The 16,916-nt window shown below is 39.1% G+C and overlaps 1 protein-coding gene across 4 annotated transcripts in view; it reads left to right on the plus strand.

The window, feature by feature from the left end:
• Window positions 1–16,372, plus strand: part of CEP78 (centrosomal protein 78) — a 28,527-nt gene extending 12,155 nt beyond the window's left edge. For 3 of the 4 annotated variants that reach the window (XM_042964315.1, XM_042964316.1, XM_007077515.3), the window contains 8 exons: window positions 1,995–2,130; window positions 3,603–3,648; window positions 5,264–5,392; window positions 11,736–11,813; window positions 13,001–13,167; window positions 14,438–14,609; window positions 14,930–14,977; window positions 15,749–16,372. In XM_042964315.1, coding sequence (XP_042820249.1) covers window positions 1,995–2,130; window positions 3,603–3,648; window positions 5,264–5,392; window positions 11,736–11,813; window positions 13,001–13,167; window positions 14,438–14,609; window positions 14,930–14,977; window positions 15,749–16,312 — 1,340 coding nt within the window. In that variant the 3' untranslated portion in view covers window positions 16,313–16,372. The remainder of the gene's footprint in view (window positions 1–1,994; window positions 2,131–3,602; window positions 3,649–5,263; window positions 5,393–11,735; window positions 11,814–13,000; window positions 13,168–14,437; window positions 14,610–14,929; window positions 14,978–15,748) is intronic. The other variant, XM_007077516.3, reaches the window with a different exon arrangement.
• Window positions 16,373–16,916: the final 544 nt, after the last annotated feature.

Below are 16,916 nucleotides of genomic sequence, written 5' to 3' on the forward strand. Positions count from 1 at the left end.
TTTACCACTAAAAGATACATGTTTTTGATTCTCCATTAATCAGCTTATTTGATCAACAAAATATTAAATAGGAGTTGAGTGTTTATTAAATCAAAAGAAAGCTTACAGTTATCTACCAATTTTTATTTTAAAACAGTGATATTTTAGTAGTTAATATATACAAAAAAGTTGAGATTTGTGGTATCACACTATGTATTATTATGAAAAGTTTACGTCGCGTGTAAAACATTTATAAAAGTGTCTAAGTTGGGGGATGCCTGGGTGGCTCACTTGGTTAAGTGTCCGACTCTTGGTTTTGGCTCAGGTCATGATCTCATGGTTGTGGGATCCAACCCTGCGTCTCACTCTGCTGAGCATGGAGCCTGCTTAAGATTCTTTTTCTTTCTCTCCATCTGCCCCTTCTCTGCTGGTGCACGCTGTCTCTCACTCACTCTCTCTCTCTCTCTCTCTCTCTCAAAAGAAAAAAGCGTCTAAGTCGGTATTTTGATATAATATTAGAAGTAGAGCTATCTATAGGAAAAAGAAATATATCTATATGTTATATTCAGATTCCTGTAATTTTAGTACCTGGAGGTATATAACAGGACTTTGTGGAATGAGAATAAAAATTTTAAAAATTTTTCTTAGCATGATTAAACAAAGTGGAAATGTGACTGAAGTTTACAAGCTCACTGAGCTGTTGCAAGAGTAATTTTATTTCTTGGGCTTTTTTCTGTATTTGCCTCAGTTATATGGAGACATAGAGGTAAGCCAAATCAGCGTCTGGCTATATAGTTAGATCCAGGTGAGTATAGGGGTTAAATAATTGTGTGAATTGTGTCATATTCATATTATAATTGTGTGTGCAGAAAGAAGATAGGAACTTTTATGGGATTTTTTTTTAATCTCCTAACAAGATAAGCGTAGATTCTTTTGGTTTTACTTAAAAATGACATTTGCATTAGTTTCTGAAAGTAAGGGGAAAGTTGTATACATATAAACCATATACATGATGAACACTATTTGCTTGAGAGTAATTAAGTTAGACAACAAAACACAGTACGTGGTGAATGGAGCTTCTGTGTATTTTAAGAGGCGCGTAAATGTATCCAGAGAAAACATACAGGGGTCATGTGGTGATTGCCAGTAAGCTATACTCTATGAAATATTTGCTCTGTATTACCCCTTACACTTTATTTCACATACTTTCCTGATGCTGCTAAAGTAGTATAGTGAAACAGACTTGAAGAACGAATAGAACCAACCTATATTACTTGTTTTCAGTAACATAGAAAAAAAAAATCTTTAAATGTAGGTCAATTTTAATATATGGTTTATTCTAAATAAAGTAGATTAGCATGTAGGTCTAGTTCTGTTACCAGATATTTCATAAGGATACTTGACTCTTCAGTATTGAAATATAGGCTAAGTCTCCATATCTTGCTCTTCTATCCAGTGGTTTCTTTTGTTTTCTATTTGAAAATAAATGAGTAATGAGGGTCAGCAGACTTTTAAAGAGGGTAACATTGACTCATCTGCCTATTACAAGCTTCAGTCCTGTTACTTTTATCATTTTCACATAGAAAAATGAATCTTAAATTGAAATTTTGTTCTAATTCAGATCCTGTTTGGCAGGAGTCATGGATCTATCAGTGTTTCTCTACCTTGGAGACTCAGATATACCAAAGCTATTCTGAGATTCAGCAAACTGAATGTTTCTGCATGATACAAGAAATGTATCATGCATGTTTCATTCTTTGGGATATATTTTTTATTTACTTTTGCATGTTTTGTACATTTCACATACTTATATTTTAGTTAAAATGGTAACTTGTTACTGGAGAGGACTTGTATTTTTAAACGTTACCAGTCTTTTTACAAAATCTTGTTCTTAATGGCTTTTGCATCATTGTCAGTTGCCTGTTTTATTCTTTTAAAAATGTGAACATATGATGATTGCTCTGTTGCCCTTCAGTGCATCTTGATTTTTTCTTTTAATGCTTTTGCAAACATAGGATTGGGTACAAAGAAACCTGTAAGTAACGGAAGAAAACACTCCCTTGGTAAAGACTATTATGCTCCTGAACCTCTGCCTCCTGGTGTGTCTGGTTTCCTGCCGTGGCGCACAGCAGAACGTGCAAAAAGGAGCAGGTAGGGCATCTTTAGTCCCTGTCTGTAGTCATTCACCATTCTTCATTTTCGAGCTTCTATTACGTGGGAGGTCTCTGGTGGTTTCTGTAGAGGAAGAACGATAAATCACACTTCTGCCTAATGAGTCCTTTAAGGAAGAAAAACAAAAACAAAAAAATTATAATTGGGAGTTTCAAGTGATTTCTTAAGTGTCACAACAAAGGTAACCCTGTGGGAATCCAGTGGAGATAAAATTATCTTCACTTGGGCAGATGATAAAGGTTTCATTAAAGGCAGTTGTGACTGAGCCAGTCCCTACAGTGCAAGAGTAGGAGCTTGGATTTATAGGAATAGGGAAAAAAGACATTTTAGGCATGGAGAATAGTTTAGTGCAGAATGGATGGGGAGTATGAATTAGACTTAATCTAACTCGGTCAACCGGCTTAACTCACTTCAGTGAATCAGATTTAGCAAAACAAACTAGATATAACTAGTTTTAGCTGATTACTTACTTGGGGATAACTGTGCAGAATAATTTTTTGTCCTAGAAGTATAAAAGTCTCTTTACACGGGGGCACCTGGGTGGCTCAGTCAGTTGAGTGTCCGACTTCGGCTCAAGTCATGATCTCGAGGTCTGTGACTTTGAGCCCCACGTCGGGCTCTGTGCTGACAGCTCGGAGCCTGTTTCAGATTCTGTGTCTCCCTCTCTCTCTGCCCCTCCCCCGCTCATGCTCTGTCTCTCTCTCTGTCAAAAATAAATAAACATTAAAAAAAATTTTTTTTATAAAGTCTCTTTACACGATTAAACTATAATTTTAGGCTTGCTGAGTAAATAGAGTAAATAGTAAATCTATAGGCCTTGCTATAGATTATTTTCAAGTAACTTAACCTGGTAGTAGTCAAGAAATTGAGGATGAGCAATTGCTTAAGAAAACGAAGAGTTGATTTTCAATAAGGCTTGAAGAAGGTGCTGTGTAAATTAACCGTGCAGTAGCTCATGTTAAGTTGATGAATATAATCTCCGCTGGGCAAGTGACTGCTGTACCTTTTCACAAATGGTGATGTGAATTATTGTCGTGTAAACTATAGTTCTGAGTCCCCAGTCTTGCACTTCAGTTTTATAGCTTTGTGGTTTCATATCTTCTTCTCATGATACTTAGTCATCTCGAGTCCATTCTGATCACAAGGAGTTGTCAACTGGAGAATGATTATCAGTTAAAGAAGTTAGATTGGAAATCTCAACCATCCTGAACATAGGAAGTAGAGACACCTCTCAGCGGTTCAGAGAGTTACCACAAGGCAGTCTGCTAAATTCTGTTCAATTTTCTCCATAGCAGAGCCTCCCAGGTCCTTATTTTGAACTTACTCATGTTTATACACAATTCGTATGTATTCTTAATAGTATTATTGTACATAATACAAGTTTTGTTAACTGAGGTTAACTGGTGATGTATTCACATCAAATATAACTGAACTTGTTGGTATCTCTTCAGGGGTTTTCCGTTAATCAAAACTCGTGACGTGTATAATCATTTGCAGGTATGTAGTTCTCATATTTACAGTAGGTAGAAGGTTGAAGTGGGAAAGGTGGGAGGACGTTCTCTTTGCTTTTCAAACTAAACAGGAACGCCTGGGTGACTCAGTCGGTTGAGCGTCCAGCTCTTGATTTCGGGTCAGGTCACGATCCCAGGGGTCGTGGGATCCGAGCTGAGCGTGGAGCCTACTTGAGATTCTGTCTCTCTCTCTCCCTCTCCCTCCCCCTCCCTCCCGCCCTCCCTCCCTCGGCCTCTCTCCCCTGTCTCTCTCTCTCTCTCTCTCTCTCAAAAAATAAAAAAATAAACTGAACACAACCTTACAGGGAACATCTCCCTCCCTGAAATAAACCCATTTGAAACTTGTCAGGGCACTCTCCCAGTGACACTGTGTAGTTGTGTGGACGTGGCACATGCTGGGGCCCTTGTGGTTTCACCTGTAAACAGGGAAGCCATTCTCCAGTTCACGAGTCACCTGTTACCCAGTGAAACAGATTTGACATTCCTGATCCCACATGTGGAGTTATCATTTTCAGGAATGTCCTTCTGTTTTCAAGAAATGTTGTTTGGGGGCTGTATGTAGAAGTTCCAGATCCTGAAGGCAAAATAAAGAGGCCAGTCCCAAAGCTTCCACTCTCTCAGAGCACTTCTCCCTCTCCCACCCACACCACACACATCCCCTATCCTACTGTCTCCTGGTCTTAAAACCAGCCGATCCCCTCAGAGTGTCAGGTTCTCCTTCCCCTTGTCCTGGGAGACTGCGTAGTTGCTCTGAATAAGGTAACACTGTTGTGACTGAGAGAAGAGCGCCCTGGGTGTGAGCCCTGCCCCCCGCATGCCCAGAAGAAGGGGCACACACCTCTTCCTACTGTTGGGATTTTCCTGCCCTGTGGGGTTTGCTACCTGTGGTCGTAACGGGACCCTAGTGTTGTGTCTTCTGTGCAGTTACGGAATCCCAGTGCACCTCTTTTTAATCTGTAGACTTTTTATGGGGTGTGACCAGGTCATTTTTCTAATGTTTGGAAACATCATATTCAACTGCATTCCAGTGGCAGTGAAATTTTACAGGAAAACTACATTACTCTTACCCTAGTTTTGGCTTGAGGTGGCTTAAGGATGATAAAATGAAGTTTTTGATGGGTCAGTTTTAGTTGTGTATGTGTAAGTGATTCATTTTTTAAAATTCTCACGTTCAGCATTCACTAGATATGTTGACTTTCAAATTATTCTTCTAATTCTTTATCAGTCCCCCTACTGATGGATTTTCCTCCAAAACTACATTTTGTTTTAGACTTTTTGTGCCTAATGGTGGAAAATAAATTTCTTGTCTGCAGTATAAAGGTGATCTGAGAAAAGTGTTTGCCCTGGCTCCTCACTTGGCTTATGTGAAAGAAATTTTATAAAATAATATGGGTGATTTCAAATATTAATCTTAACAACAGAATTCTGTACAGTAACAGCAAAAATAAGTTACTGTTATTTTGTCATTGCTTGTTTTTGACTAAGGAGCAGTGGAAGACATTTATAAATAATGATACCTCACATCACTTTTGTTAAATGTGCTGTAATATCACTCTCTGGCTTTTGTTATCTCTTCTACAACCCTGTCTCCTTTCTCTAAGCAATCGAATTTTCCTGTGACTGTGACAGTAGAGAGTCCTTCTTCCTCAGAAATTGAAGAGGTCGAAGATTCTTCTGAAAGTGTTCAAGAAGAGCCTGAGAAAACCAGTTTAAAACAAGAAGCATTACAGGTACAATGTTATCACTTTAGCGATACACAGATTATTGTTTAAACTGTGGTGGTTATCTGGCGGAAGCCTGATTACAGCACTGGCTAAGCTCACACATGGATTCTGTCTTCCCCTCAGTGGTTCCTTAGCTTAGACCAGGGCGAAAGGTAGACGTTTGAATTCTAAGAAATGAAAATCAAAACATGTCATCAGTAATATATATTTTCCTTTCCTTAGAACCATAGACTATTAGATGTAGAGAGAACCTTAATGATCGTCAGATAAACTCAAGGAAACAGACTTCTGAATGAATGTAGTCAGCTGATTTGCTATTCTTATTTTACAGATCAGGAAATTGGAGGTCCTCGCTGAACTCTTCTTTTTCTAAGAGGAAAATATGACCTCGTTTTTAATAAAAAAAAAAAAAGTTGAAAAAACGATTTGGATGTTGACAGTCTCCCTTCCCAAATTAAAAATACTCAAGAAGCTATATTGTACTGCCTAATAAACCTGACCTCTAACGTCATTTGATATTTCTGTTTGGACAGAAAAGAAAAATTGATTTTTATAACAAATTTTATAACAAAATACCATAGTTATTTTATTTCAACTTTAATGCAGAGCTGACATTGGTAGTAAATAAGGGAAACACTGTTTGGGAGGGACCTTGTCTTTTTTTGTGCTATCGAGTCCACATTTAATTTTTAAAAAGGATTTAGTATGGTTTTCTTTTACTGTCAAACTTGACAGATTTAAAACTAGTTATCTCATTATTGTAGGACTGTGGAAATTACTGTTTGATTTTTTTAAAAAAGAAAGCCAGATTTTTATTTTCTTAATTAAAATTAATGACAATAGTGGAGAGAAATTAAGATAAGTACTTGGAAAATGATGAAGTGTTAGAGTGGGAGGAATGTGTAGTTGATGTAGAATTATCCACTTCAGGGTGCCTGGGTGGCTCAGTCGGTTAAGCATCCGTCCAACTCTTGATTTTGGCTCAGGTCATGATCTTGTGGTTTGTGAGATCAGGTTCCCCATCAGGATCTGTGCTGACAGGGCGGAGCCTGCTTGAGATTCTCCCTTCCCATCCCTGCTCCACTCACTTGCACACTCGTACATGCGTGCACACATTCTCTCTCTAAATAAACTTAAAACAATTACCCCTTTCATCTTATAAATGAGCAATTTGTAGCGATTAAGTACTTTGTTACTAAGTTGCAGAGTGGCAACAAGACCCTGGACTATCTAATTTGCACTCATGGTCATGTTAGATAGGGGTTCCTTTCCTGCATGGAGAGACTAGGGAGATGGTACTTGCAAAAGGGACTCTAGGCACTGGGGAAGACCAAGAGAGTTAGGAACTATAACTAGGGAACAGCTGATTCAAGATGTGTTGAGGATCCTTTTGGCTCTTCTCCATTTTGACAAGACACAAAAGTGATGGGGGCACCTGGGTGGCTCAGTCCGTTAAGCATCCGACTTCGGCTCAGGTCATAATCTCACAGCTTGTGGGTTCGAGCCCCGCATCGGGCTGTGTGCTGACAGCTCAGAGCCTGGATCCTGCTTCGGATTGCGTGTCTCCCTCTCTCTCTGACCCTCCCCCGTTCATGCTCTATCTCTGTCTCAAAAATAAACAAACACTAAAAAGTTAGAAAAAATGATGGTATTAAAATTTTTTAGACCGTATCCGCAACAATTAAGAGATTTCAACATTTTTTGCAAAGACAGAAGACAAGTAGAAGAGTGTGAAGCCAGAAACTAGAGGAAAACCACAACCTAGAATATGCACAGAGATGTGCTGCAGCTGAGGGGGGACCTGTCCCCCAGGCAGAGATAGCTCCAAGCCCCAGGTGTGCATGTGGGAGAGAGGGTGACGTTAGTTAGAAATGTGACTGAAACGAGGAGAGCGTGTGGAAAGTTCATAATTGGCAGCGTGAACTCTCGATCCCACCTTCATTCTCCTAAAATGAGACAATTTTACTTTAAAAAGAGCTGGGAGAACTGGGGCTCCTAGTGTGTAGTTTTGCCTCTTCACACCTAAGAGAAGCCAGTCCATCATGAGCTTCCAGGGAGCCTTCTTCTCCCTTAAGAGTTAAAAGTTAAATTATGTGTGGGGCGCCTGGGTGGCTCGGTCGGTTAATTGTCCAACTATTGATTTCGACTCAGGTCGTGATCCCACAGTTCAGGAAATTGAGCCCCACAGCAGGCTCTGCTGGCAGCGCGGAGCCTGCTTGGGATTCTCTCTCTCCCTCTTCTCAGCCCCTCCTGTATTTGCGTGCTCACACACCAGTTCACACTCTCTCAAAATAAATAAATAAACATTAAAAAAATAAATTATGTGTATTCATAAAGCAATAAAATTTAACGAGCCAGAGCCCCTGGCAACAGTGTGGATGCATTTTTAAGAACAGTGTTGACTGGAGGACTGTATATATTGTGAATTCAGGAGGTGGCACAACCAGAGCGTATTTTTAGTGATGCGTGCATGTAAGGGATGCGGGTGGTCTTTAACTCTGGGAGGAGGGAAGGAGCTTGTTATGGCAAAAGGATATGGGGATTTTCGAGATGCTGACAAGCTGTATATACAGGCTTGAGTGCTAGTTATGTAAGTAAGTGTTCTCTTTATTTGTGACACTGACAGTTTTATTCTTTGCACTTTTTAGTATGATATCACATTTTACAATTAAAACCTGCTTAAAGGGGCGCCTGACTGGCTCAGTCGGTGGAGCATGTGACCCTTCACCTCAGGGTTGTGAATTCGAGCCCCACATTGGGTGTAGAGATTACTTAAAAAAAAAAATTAAAGCCTGCTTAAAGAAGGGTTGCCTCGGGGCGCCTAGGTGGCTCAGTCAGTTAAGCATCCAACACTTGATTTTGGCTCAGGTCATGATCTCAAGGTTTATGAATCCAAGCTCCACACCGGGTTCTGTGCTGACAGCGCAGAGCCTGCTTGGCATTCTCTTTCTCCCTCTCTCTCTGCCCCTCTCCCATTCCTGTCCTTGCTTTATCTCTCTCACAATAAATAAATAAACTTTAAAAAAAAGAAAGAAAGCAAGCAAGCAAGCAAGCTTGCCTCTAGGGGGCAGGATGTGTGAGTGAGAGGAGACTGTTTGATTTGAAGTCCACTGCTGTTTGTATTCACATATATTCATTAGCATTATGTGTGTGTTAACTCATGTAATCCTCATTAAGAACTCTGTGGCGTGGGAACCTGTCTTCATTTTATAGATAAGGAAATTGAGACTTAGAGTTACTAGCTTGTCAAAGGTTATAGAGCTTGTCAAAGGTAGGGTCAGGTTTTAGCCACAGAGATCCTGAATGGTTTTGGTTTTTCTTGTTTGTTTGTTTGTTGTTGTTGTTTTTTGTTTGTTTTTGTTTTTAGAGAGAGCACATGTGGACTTGAGCAGGGGAGGGACAGAGAGAGAGAAAGAGAATCCCAAGCAGGCTCCATGCCAGATTGAAGCCCAATTTGGGGCTCAATCTCATGACCGTGTGATCATGACCTGAGCCAAAATCGAGAGTCAGACGCCTAACCAGCTGAGCCACCTAGCAATCTAAAAGAGAAATTTGATTACTAATTATAAGCAAAGCAGTACATACTGAGGGAGATGGCAAGTTTTCACCTATCCAATTAGAGAAAGACCTTCTGCCTTTCGCACACATATATCTTGGAGTGACATGGGTTTTCCTTATTCAGCAATTACTTATTGTGTGCTTTGTGCTAGACACGTGTGCTGGGATAAAACACCCCTGCCCCTAAATTTCTTGCACTTTAAAGTGAAGAAGCAAGCCACCAGTTACAGAAGTTAGTATACCAGGTGACACATTGCTGAAAGCAGTCTAAAATGTTAGGAATCTTTTGGAAATCAGTATAGCAGAACCTTAAAAATGTTCATTTGCTTTGATCTCAAACTCATTCTTATTGATTTATTGCAAGAAAATTATTCTTACATGTGAGGAAAAGGCTTCATGCCTAAAAATAGGTATTTTGTTTTATAATATTGAAAAGTTGGAAAGAATTTAAATGTAAAGGAATGATTACATGAACCGAGAAACCTGCTCAGTGGAATATTTTGTAGACCATCAAAAAAATCAAGGTTATGAATTCCCTGATTATATAAAAATGATTCAATGTTAAATGGAAAAAAAAAGTTGAACATAAAATTATTAATACAGTATGATGGGAGCTTTGTTCCAGAAAAAATCAGACGAGCCAATGAATAGAAGGGGAAGGAGAGCAGATGAAGGAAAATTTCTCCAAAACCTGATTATTAGTCTTATTTAAGTAACAGTATGTCAAGCAATTTTACTTTCTAATTTTTTGGTTCCTTATTTTTTTTAAGGAGCATGAATTCCTTTGTAAGAGGAAGGTACACTTTTTCATGAAAATTTAACATTATGTCCTAATTCCCTCCACTAGGGGGAGAAACTATTTCATGTAATTACATGATATACTCTATATTTAGAGCTAGCTGAGAAGGGAGTATTTCAGTCTACTTTCTCTAACTGTGGCGCTAGTTTCTTGTTTGCTTATTTGTGTAGAATTTCTGTGAAATAAGTTTTAAATATTAAAACCATTATATAAGTAAGTGGCGGAATTCTGCAATGTTTTTCCTTCATCCCTATTAAAGAATTTGAAGTTCGGCTATTTTTTATTTTTTAAACCTATGTTCTGAATATACAAATATATGTTCATTGAGCAAATTTTTTTAAATGATGAAAAATTTATTGAAGAAAATAAAAGCCATCTCTGCAAGTACACCCATCTAATCTACCCTTTTGTCTTAAAAAGGTATCAAAAGTAGGGGTGCCTGGGTGGCTCAGCCGGTTGAGCATCCAACTCTTGATTTTGGCTCAGGTCATGATCTCACGGTCCGTCGGTTGGAGCCCCGCATTGGGCTGTGTGCTGTTAGCACAGAGCCCACTTCAGATCCTCTGTCTCCCTCGCTCTCTGCCCCTCTCCCCCCAAAAATAAACATTTAAAATAAATAAATAAATAAATAAATAAATAAATAAATAAATAAATAAAGCTGAAATCAAGATGTCAGTCATACATCAGATAGACCCCAGTCACTTTTAATTAGCCACCTGATTAGGTCACATCCACCAAAAGTAATCTCTTAATATCAATTAAAGATCAACCGATTTGAGGAGCCTTAATTACATTTGCAAAATCACTTTGCTGCAGCACCTAGGTTAGCATTTGATTGACTAACGGAGGGTTGTGTAGTTCAGCAGGTAGGAATCTGAGGAGCATAGAATTCTGCCAACCACAAGTAGCGTCCCTCAACGCAAGGATCTCACTGTTTTGTTCCTGGAAACCAAAAGGGAGTTTACCAAGTGCATTCTATCTTATTGACACTAGCGAATGGGAAGATCACCACCACCTCTCTGAACAGGCATGGCACCCAGCCTCCTCAATTCATAACGTGGCTCTATAGCATAATTAGTGACGTGATCTTAGGTGTCCTACTCTACTTGTCTCTGTCTCAGTGTTTTCAAAGTGTTTACTTTTTTTTTTTAATTTTTTAAATGTTTATTTATTTTTGAGAGAGAGACAGAGGACGAGTGGGGGAGGAGCAGAGTGAGAGGGAGACAGGAATCTGAAGCAGGCTTCAGGCTCCATGCTGTCAGCAGAGAGCCCAACGTGGGGTTCGAACTCACAAACCGTGAGATCATGACCTGTGCTGAAGTCAGACGCTCAACTGACTGAGCCACCCAGGTGTCCCCAAAGTGTTTACTTTTTTAAAAATGCATTTGAATCTGCCATTACGTAATTCAGGTGGGTTAGCCATGTTACTGAGATTTTCTCTTATAAAGGAACCCATAAATAAAAGTAGAATTTTCCTTTCTTCACCTTAGTTTTTTATATATGACTTACTATAGTATACACATATGCCTTTTATGGTGAACTGCCACAAATTTATTTTGGAAAGCGTGGGACTCAAAGTCTTTTTTAATGATTATTATTTTGAGAGAGAGAGAGCGAGTCGAGTAGAGGCAGAGAGAGAGAGGGAGAGAGAATCCCAAGCAGGCACCACACTGTCAGCACAGCCCAGCCCAGCACGGGGCTCCATCTCGTGAACCGTGAGATCATGACCTGAGCCGAAATCAAGAGTTGGACACTTAACCGACTGAGCCACCCAGGTGCCCCTCAAGTAAATTTTTGATAGCTAATTTGATATATTTTGGTAATTAATTTCACTAGCATGGGATGATATCATAAGTAATAGACTATAATCCTAAAGTCTTGAGTTCACCTCTGGCCCTGTGCCTAAATCCTTGTTGAAATGTATAACTGGAAAGGCTTTTGGATCTCATACTCTGAATCGTTTATAATATTTACTCTATTTCTTCTCACTAGGAAAAACTGGAGGGGTGCCTAAAGCAGTTAAAGGAGGAAAGAGTAATAAGACTGAAGGCCGATAAACGAGTCAGTGAGGTAAACAAGTTTTTTCTCATACTTTTGAGAGTGTTTTTGTTTTATTTTGATTTGATTTTAAGCCATGCACATGCAGTTTTTAAACTTTAAAACTGTAATATGTTGCAAACTGTTGTACCGTATGAATCTTTGTATTATATTTAGTGGTTATATGATCTCTATTCCAGAAAACGTGTTTTTAAAATGGAAAAATCTTAGGGTTTGTTTTTCTTTTTTTTTTTTTGGTGTGTGTGTACTTTTATGTGACCTTAGCTTATTTTCTGCTCCTGATGCTTCAGTTAAAGCACTTATGCTTATACTGTATTTACAGTAACATAGAAGACATGATGAGACTTTACTATCAGTGAATTAGAAAAGTGAATAATTTAAATAAGTATAACATATTGGAAAACTGCTAAGAATGCAATGAAAGATAAAAATATATGTTGTGAGAATTACATTAGCCTAATGTTCATGGAAGCAGGGCATAAGCTAAAAAGTTGAATGTAAATATATTTTATTATCATAAGGTGAGTTTAGGGAGGAATTTTTGCAAGTGCATACGTTGGATTGAAAGACATTTACTCATTCAGTAAGTGTTGAGCACCTGTTAAGGTAAAAGGTGAATCATGAACAAAAGGGCCTTTCTGAGAAATACTAGAGTTAGGCTCATACATGGTTTTAGATGAATAGATATTGAGGGGGTGGGGATGTCCAAAGGAGGAAACATCGTCAAGAAGCCAAGGAGAATATTGGTCATTGTACAGTTAATAAGTTGGGTATGATTTAGGACTTTTAAACCTAGGCATTTAATATCTTTCCCAGTAAAGTTAATCCTTAACATCCAGCAAAGTTGGAATATGCTTTGCTCAAGTCAGACTATATTTCACTTTCTGATTTAAAGGGAACCACTAAGCAGCTAATTTTCTAATGTAAAATGAGGGTCTGTTAGGAATGTAACCAGTTAGAAAAGTGATCTTTTCAAAGATCATTAATAAAACAGAACTTTGGTTTATTTATATACCATCTAAGTGTTATATAGGAAACTTCGTTGGATGTCTCTGGACTTTATTGTCTGATGTGGTCTCTGTCTTTACTGGTGGAAAGTTAGGTTAATTACAAATTAATTATGTTTGAAATGTTTAACTCTTTTCTTTTGATGACAGTGAGAGAAAATCATGTCAGACATTTTCATTCTTCTTTTATAGCTGGAACATGAAAATGCCCAGTTAAGAAATATAAATTGCTCTTTGTCTGAAGCCCTTCATGCACAGTCATTGACAAACATGATCCTGGATGACGAAGGTGTTTTGGGCAGCATTGAGAATTCTTTTCAGAAGTTCCATGCTTTCTTGGATCTCCTTAAAGATGCTGGGTTAGTTCATTTCTTTCGCATCATTCTCTTTGCAGCTGTAACAGTGGTTTGCTGAAGAACATGAGCCATTTTCATTGCTTCTATAGTTTTACTTAGGGTGTAACTATAATATAGAGGGTTGTTGTTGTTGTTGTTGTTGTTGTTTTAATGAGGAATTACATGTTAAAAGAAATGCAAAATAGTAAAGTTGCTTCGGTAGAGGAGAAAGCCCAGTATGAAGGAGTAACCTATAAATAATTTGTAAGTATTGTCTTGGGTAAAGACTAAATTGAAGGTAATTTAACTTGAAAATATTCCAGAATGCATTGAAATTTCCCTCCATGTTATTCATTTTCCTTGTAAAATACGTTTGAATTAAAGCAATTTTTGTCCTACATATAATAATTATCATTAATCCGCAGGGCAGATATAGATCAGTGGTTTTCAACCAGGAACGATTTTGCTAAAAGAAGTTGTTGAAAGAGAGAATTGGAGATTGAAATTGATGGAGTGATGTTTTGTAGGTGAAGGGGTTGGTGTCGGGAAGGAAGGAAAAAACACGTGTTTGGAGGAGAGGTGGCAAAGAAGTGGGGGAGAGGTGAGGGGCGATGCACTAGGTGCATGCTAGAAGCTGAAGCGTTGCAGTGGAGCAGTAAATCAGGTGGTGGGCCAGACGTTGGGGGAAGAAGGAGTGCTTCAAGGATTGCATGATCTATTGTGGTCCCAGAGCATGAGTCCGGAAGGGCTGAGAATTTGGGAGAGAATAGGGGCTTGTAGGTGGAGTAGGATATTGGCTTTTAAGATTTTAGAAGTATTTCATGAGTGGGGCGCCTGGGTGGCTCAGTTGGTTAAGCATCCGCCTTTGGCTCAGGTCATGATCTCACAGTTCATGAGCTCGAGCCTCCCATCAGAGCCTGCTTGAGATCCTCTACCTCTCTTCTCTCTCACTGCTCCTCCCCAGCTTGCACCTCTCTCTCTTTCAAAAATAAATTGAAGGAGAGAGATACACAGCATGAGCAGGGGAGGGGCAGAGAGAGAGTGGAAGACACAGAATCCAAAGCAGGCTCCAGGCTCTGAGCTGTCAGCACAGACCTTGACATGGGGCTCGAAGTCACAAACTGGGAGATCATGACCTGAGCTGAAGTTGGATGCTCTACTGACTGAGCCACCCAGGCACCTTGAAAAAAAATTTTTAAGAAATATTTCATGATTCTAGGTATGGGGAAATCTAAGCTGCTCATACACAGTTATAACAATCTTTGTTTTTTTCTCCTTTCTTCCTTTTGTCCAGGCTTGGTCAGCTTGCCACAATGGCTGGTATAGATCAGTCAGATTTTCATTTGCTGGGTCGTCCCCAGATGAATTCTACTATTAGTAGCCTGCCTAGAGAAGAAAAGAAGGCACTTGAAGATGAAAAACCAGAATCAAAGCAGAACTCCATAGGACAGATGCAGAACATCCAAGTGAGTGGACGGAACAGAATTTAATGATCCTAAGAGTGATGAGCAGAAGGGAATTACAGAGTCAGAGAGAAAATGATGACAATCTGTCTGTAATAATTCACACGCTTGGGAGCCTCTTTGGGGTCCTTTCCCAATCTGAAATTAGTAAGTTTGTGCCCATTTCATAATATCATATAGTTGTAAATGAGAAAATTGGGAGGCCTTTTGAAAATTTATGATGTAAAGCAAACTATTCTCAGTGAAGAAAGAAATGAAACATTAGAGAAAATATTCCAAATTTTAAATTGTGTAAATGTCTATTCTATTCATATTTCATCTAGGTTTCTATTTGTATGCAGTCAGCTTACAATGAAGGAACTCTAATGAAGGTACAAGTACTGATACAGATAATTTTCTTAAATAAGTAATCCAGACATAACTAAGAGACTAGGCATTAGAGTTAACCTTCCAGTTATGGGAACGAGAGAGGGGAACCCGTCTGCTTTCCCTCTGGCCTTCCCTTCCCTTTATCTCCCATATCGGCCAACCTCAGACAGTCTTGGGACCTGATAACTTGAGAACATAGTCTTCTCACAGATTGGATACTGCTTACATGTTCCTGGAGGATAGAGAAGAAATTAATTTTCTTAGGGAGGAAGGCTTTATTATTTTTTTTAATGTTTGTTTATTTTTGAGACAGAGAGAGACAGACAGTACGAGCCGGGGAGGAGCAGAGAGAGAGAGGGAGATACAGAATCCGAAGCAGACTCCAGGCTCAGCTGTCAGCACAGAGCCCGACGCCAGGCTTGAACCCACGAACCGTGAGATCATGACCTGAGCTGAAGTCGGACACTTAACCAGCTGAGCCACCCAGCCTCCCCTGTTATTTTTAATGAGGGAAAGGGAAGTGGGTAATAATTACCCCAAACCACGAAGTCTGAAAATGTAGTAGATGTTGCCTTGGATATAGCTAAGTTAAGTTAGGAATCACCTGGCAAGATACAATTAGAAAAAAAACGGATCTAAAATCTTCTAATTAACCAATTGACTGTCTTAATAATAAGATCACAGAGTAACATTAAAGTCATGGACTCTACTTTTTAATGGTTGGCTTTTTCATCACGGAATTTTTGTTTTGTCTTCTTTTGTTTTCCCTCCAGTTTCAGAAAATTACAAGTGATGCCAGAATTCCTTTGCCTCTCGACTCCTTCCATGTCCCTGTCTCCACGCAGGAGCCCTTAGAAACTTCGAGAGACAACCTGGGAGCCCCAGTCAGTGAGCAGTGGCAGGAGTCTTTCAAAGAATTCATTGCTAGAACATGTTCTCCGTCAGCAGATGCGATATCTGGCACTGGAAGCCAAAGAAAAGACGACGAATTATCTAGAAATAGCAGATCTTCTTCAGAGAAATTGACCAAAACAGGTGAATATACCAAAAAACACTCTGCTAAAAAACAGTCCAGAAACGACCTGCATTCCTGCTCTGACTCACCTGCAAATCAGAAAAGTCACAGAATTGGGCAGAATGGTTCTTTGGTTAACGAACCAATTAAAAGTGAGTCTTTGAAAAACCCCATTTCTGTCAAGAAAGAAAGTAAAATCGTGACTCTTTCATCGAAGAGAGCTAAAAGTAAACTCAATCTGTTAGAACACTCTGAAAGTGATACTCTTGGATCTGATTTTGAAATTCAAGAAAGCATCCATACTGTATCACACCTGACATAGGTCTAAATCTTTTGAAATTATGTTTTGCGTCCTAATTTTAATAAATTTCTTATATTTTCATTGTGGCATATGGTGTCTTAAAATACAGTACTGGAAGCCATTGGAGAAAGATTCATCTGGTCTTTATTGTAATGAAACTTTCGGTGTATGTTTTTGACATTCTACACCATTCACTCACCAGGTGTGTCCTGAGGGCCTAACACGTGCTATACCATCCTGGGCGCTGTTGCTTTCAGCAGTGAACAAAACAAAACCTGTACCTTCATGGAACTGATATTCTGCGGAGGGAGGAAAAAATAAATGAAGCAGGGCAAAGCGCTAGAAAGGGATGAGGTAATAAGTGGGATGGTTTTAACATTTGGTTAAATGCGGAAATACCAGCAATCCCTTGGCCAGAAGTCAGTGGTGTGTCCTAAATCATGATAACCAAAATGGCAAATATTGACCAAGGTTCTTAGCCGTATTTATAGATTACAGCAACCATATAAATAGAAGGTAGGGCACCATTTTATGGGTGAGGAGTCGGATTAAGGTGAGTTGCCCAAACTTACAGAGCTTTAAGTAAGTGGTTGAGCTGGGATTTGAACCAGAACCTGTGCTCTTA

The sequence above is a fragment of the Panthera tigris genome, chromosome D4 (assembly GCF_018350195.1).
Source record: "Panthera tigris isolate Pti1 chromosome D4, P.tigris_Pti1_mat1.1, whole genome shotgun sequence".
Taxonomy (NCBI): domain Eukaryota; kingdom Metazoa; phylum Chordata; class Mammalia; order Carnivora; family Felidae; genus Panthera; species Panthera tigris.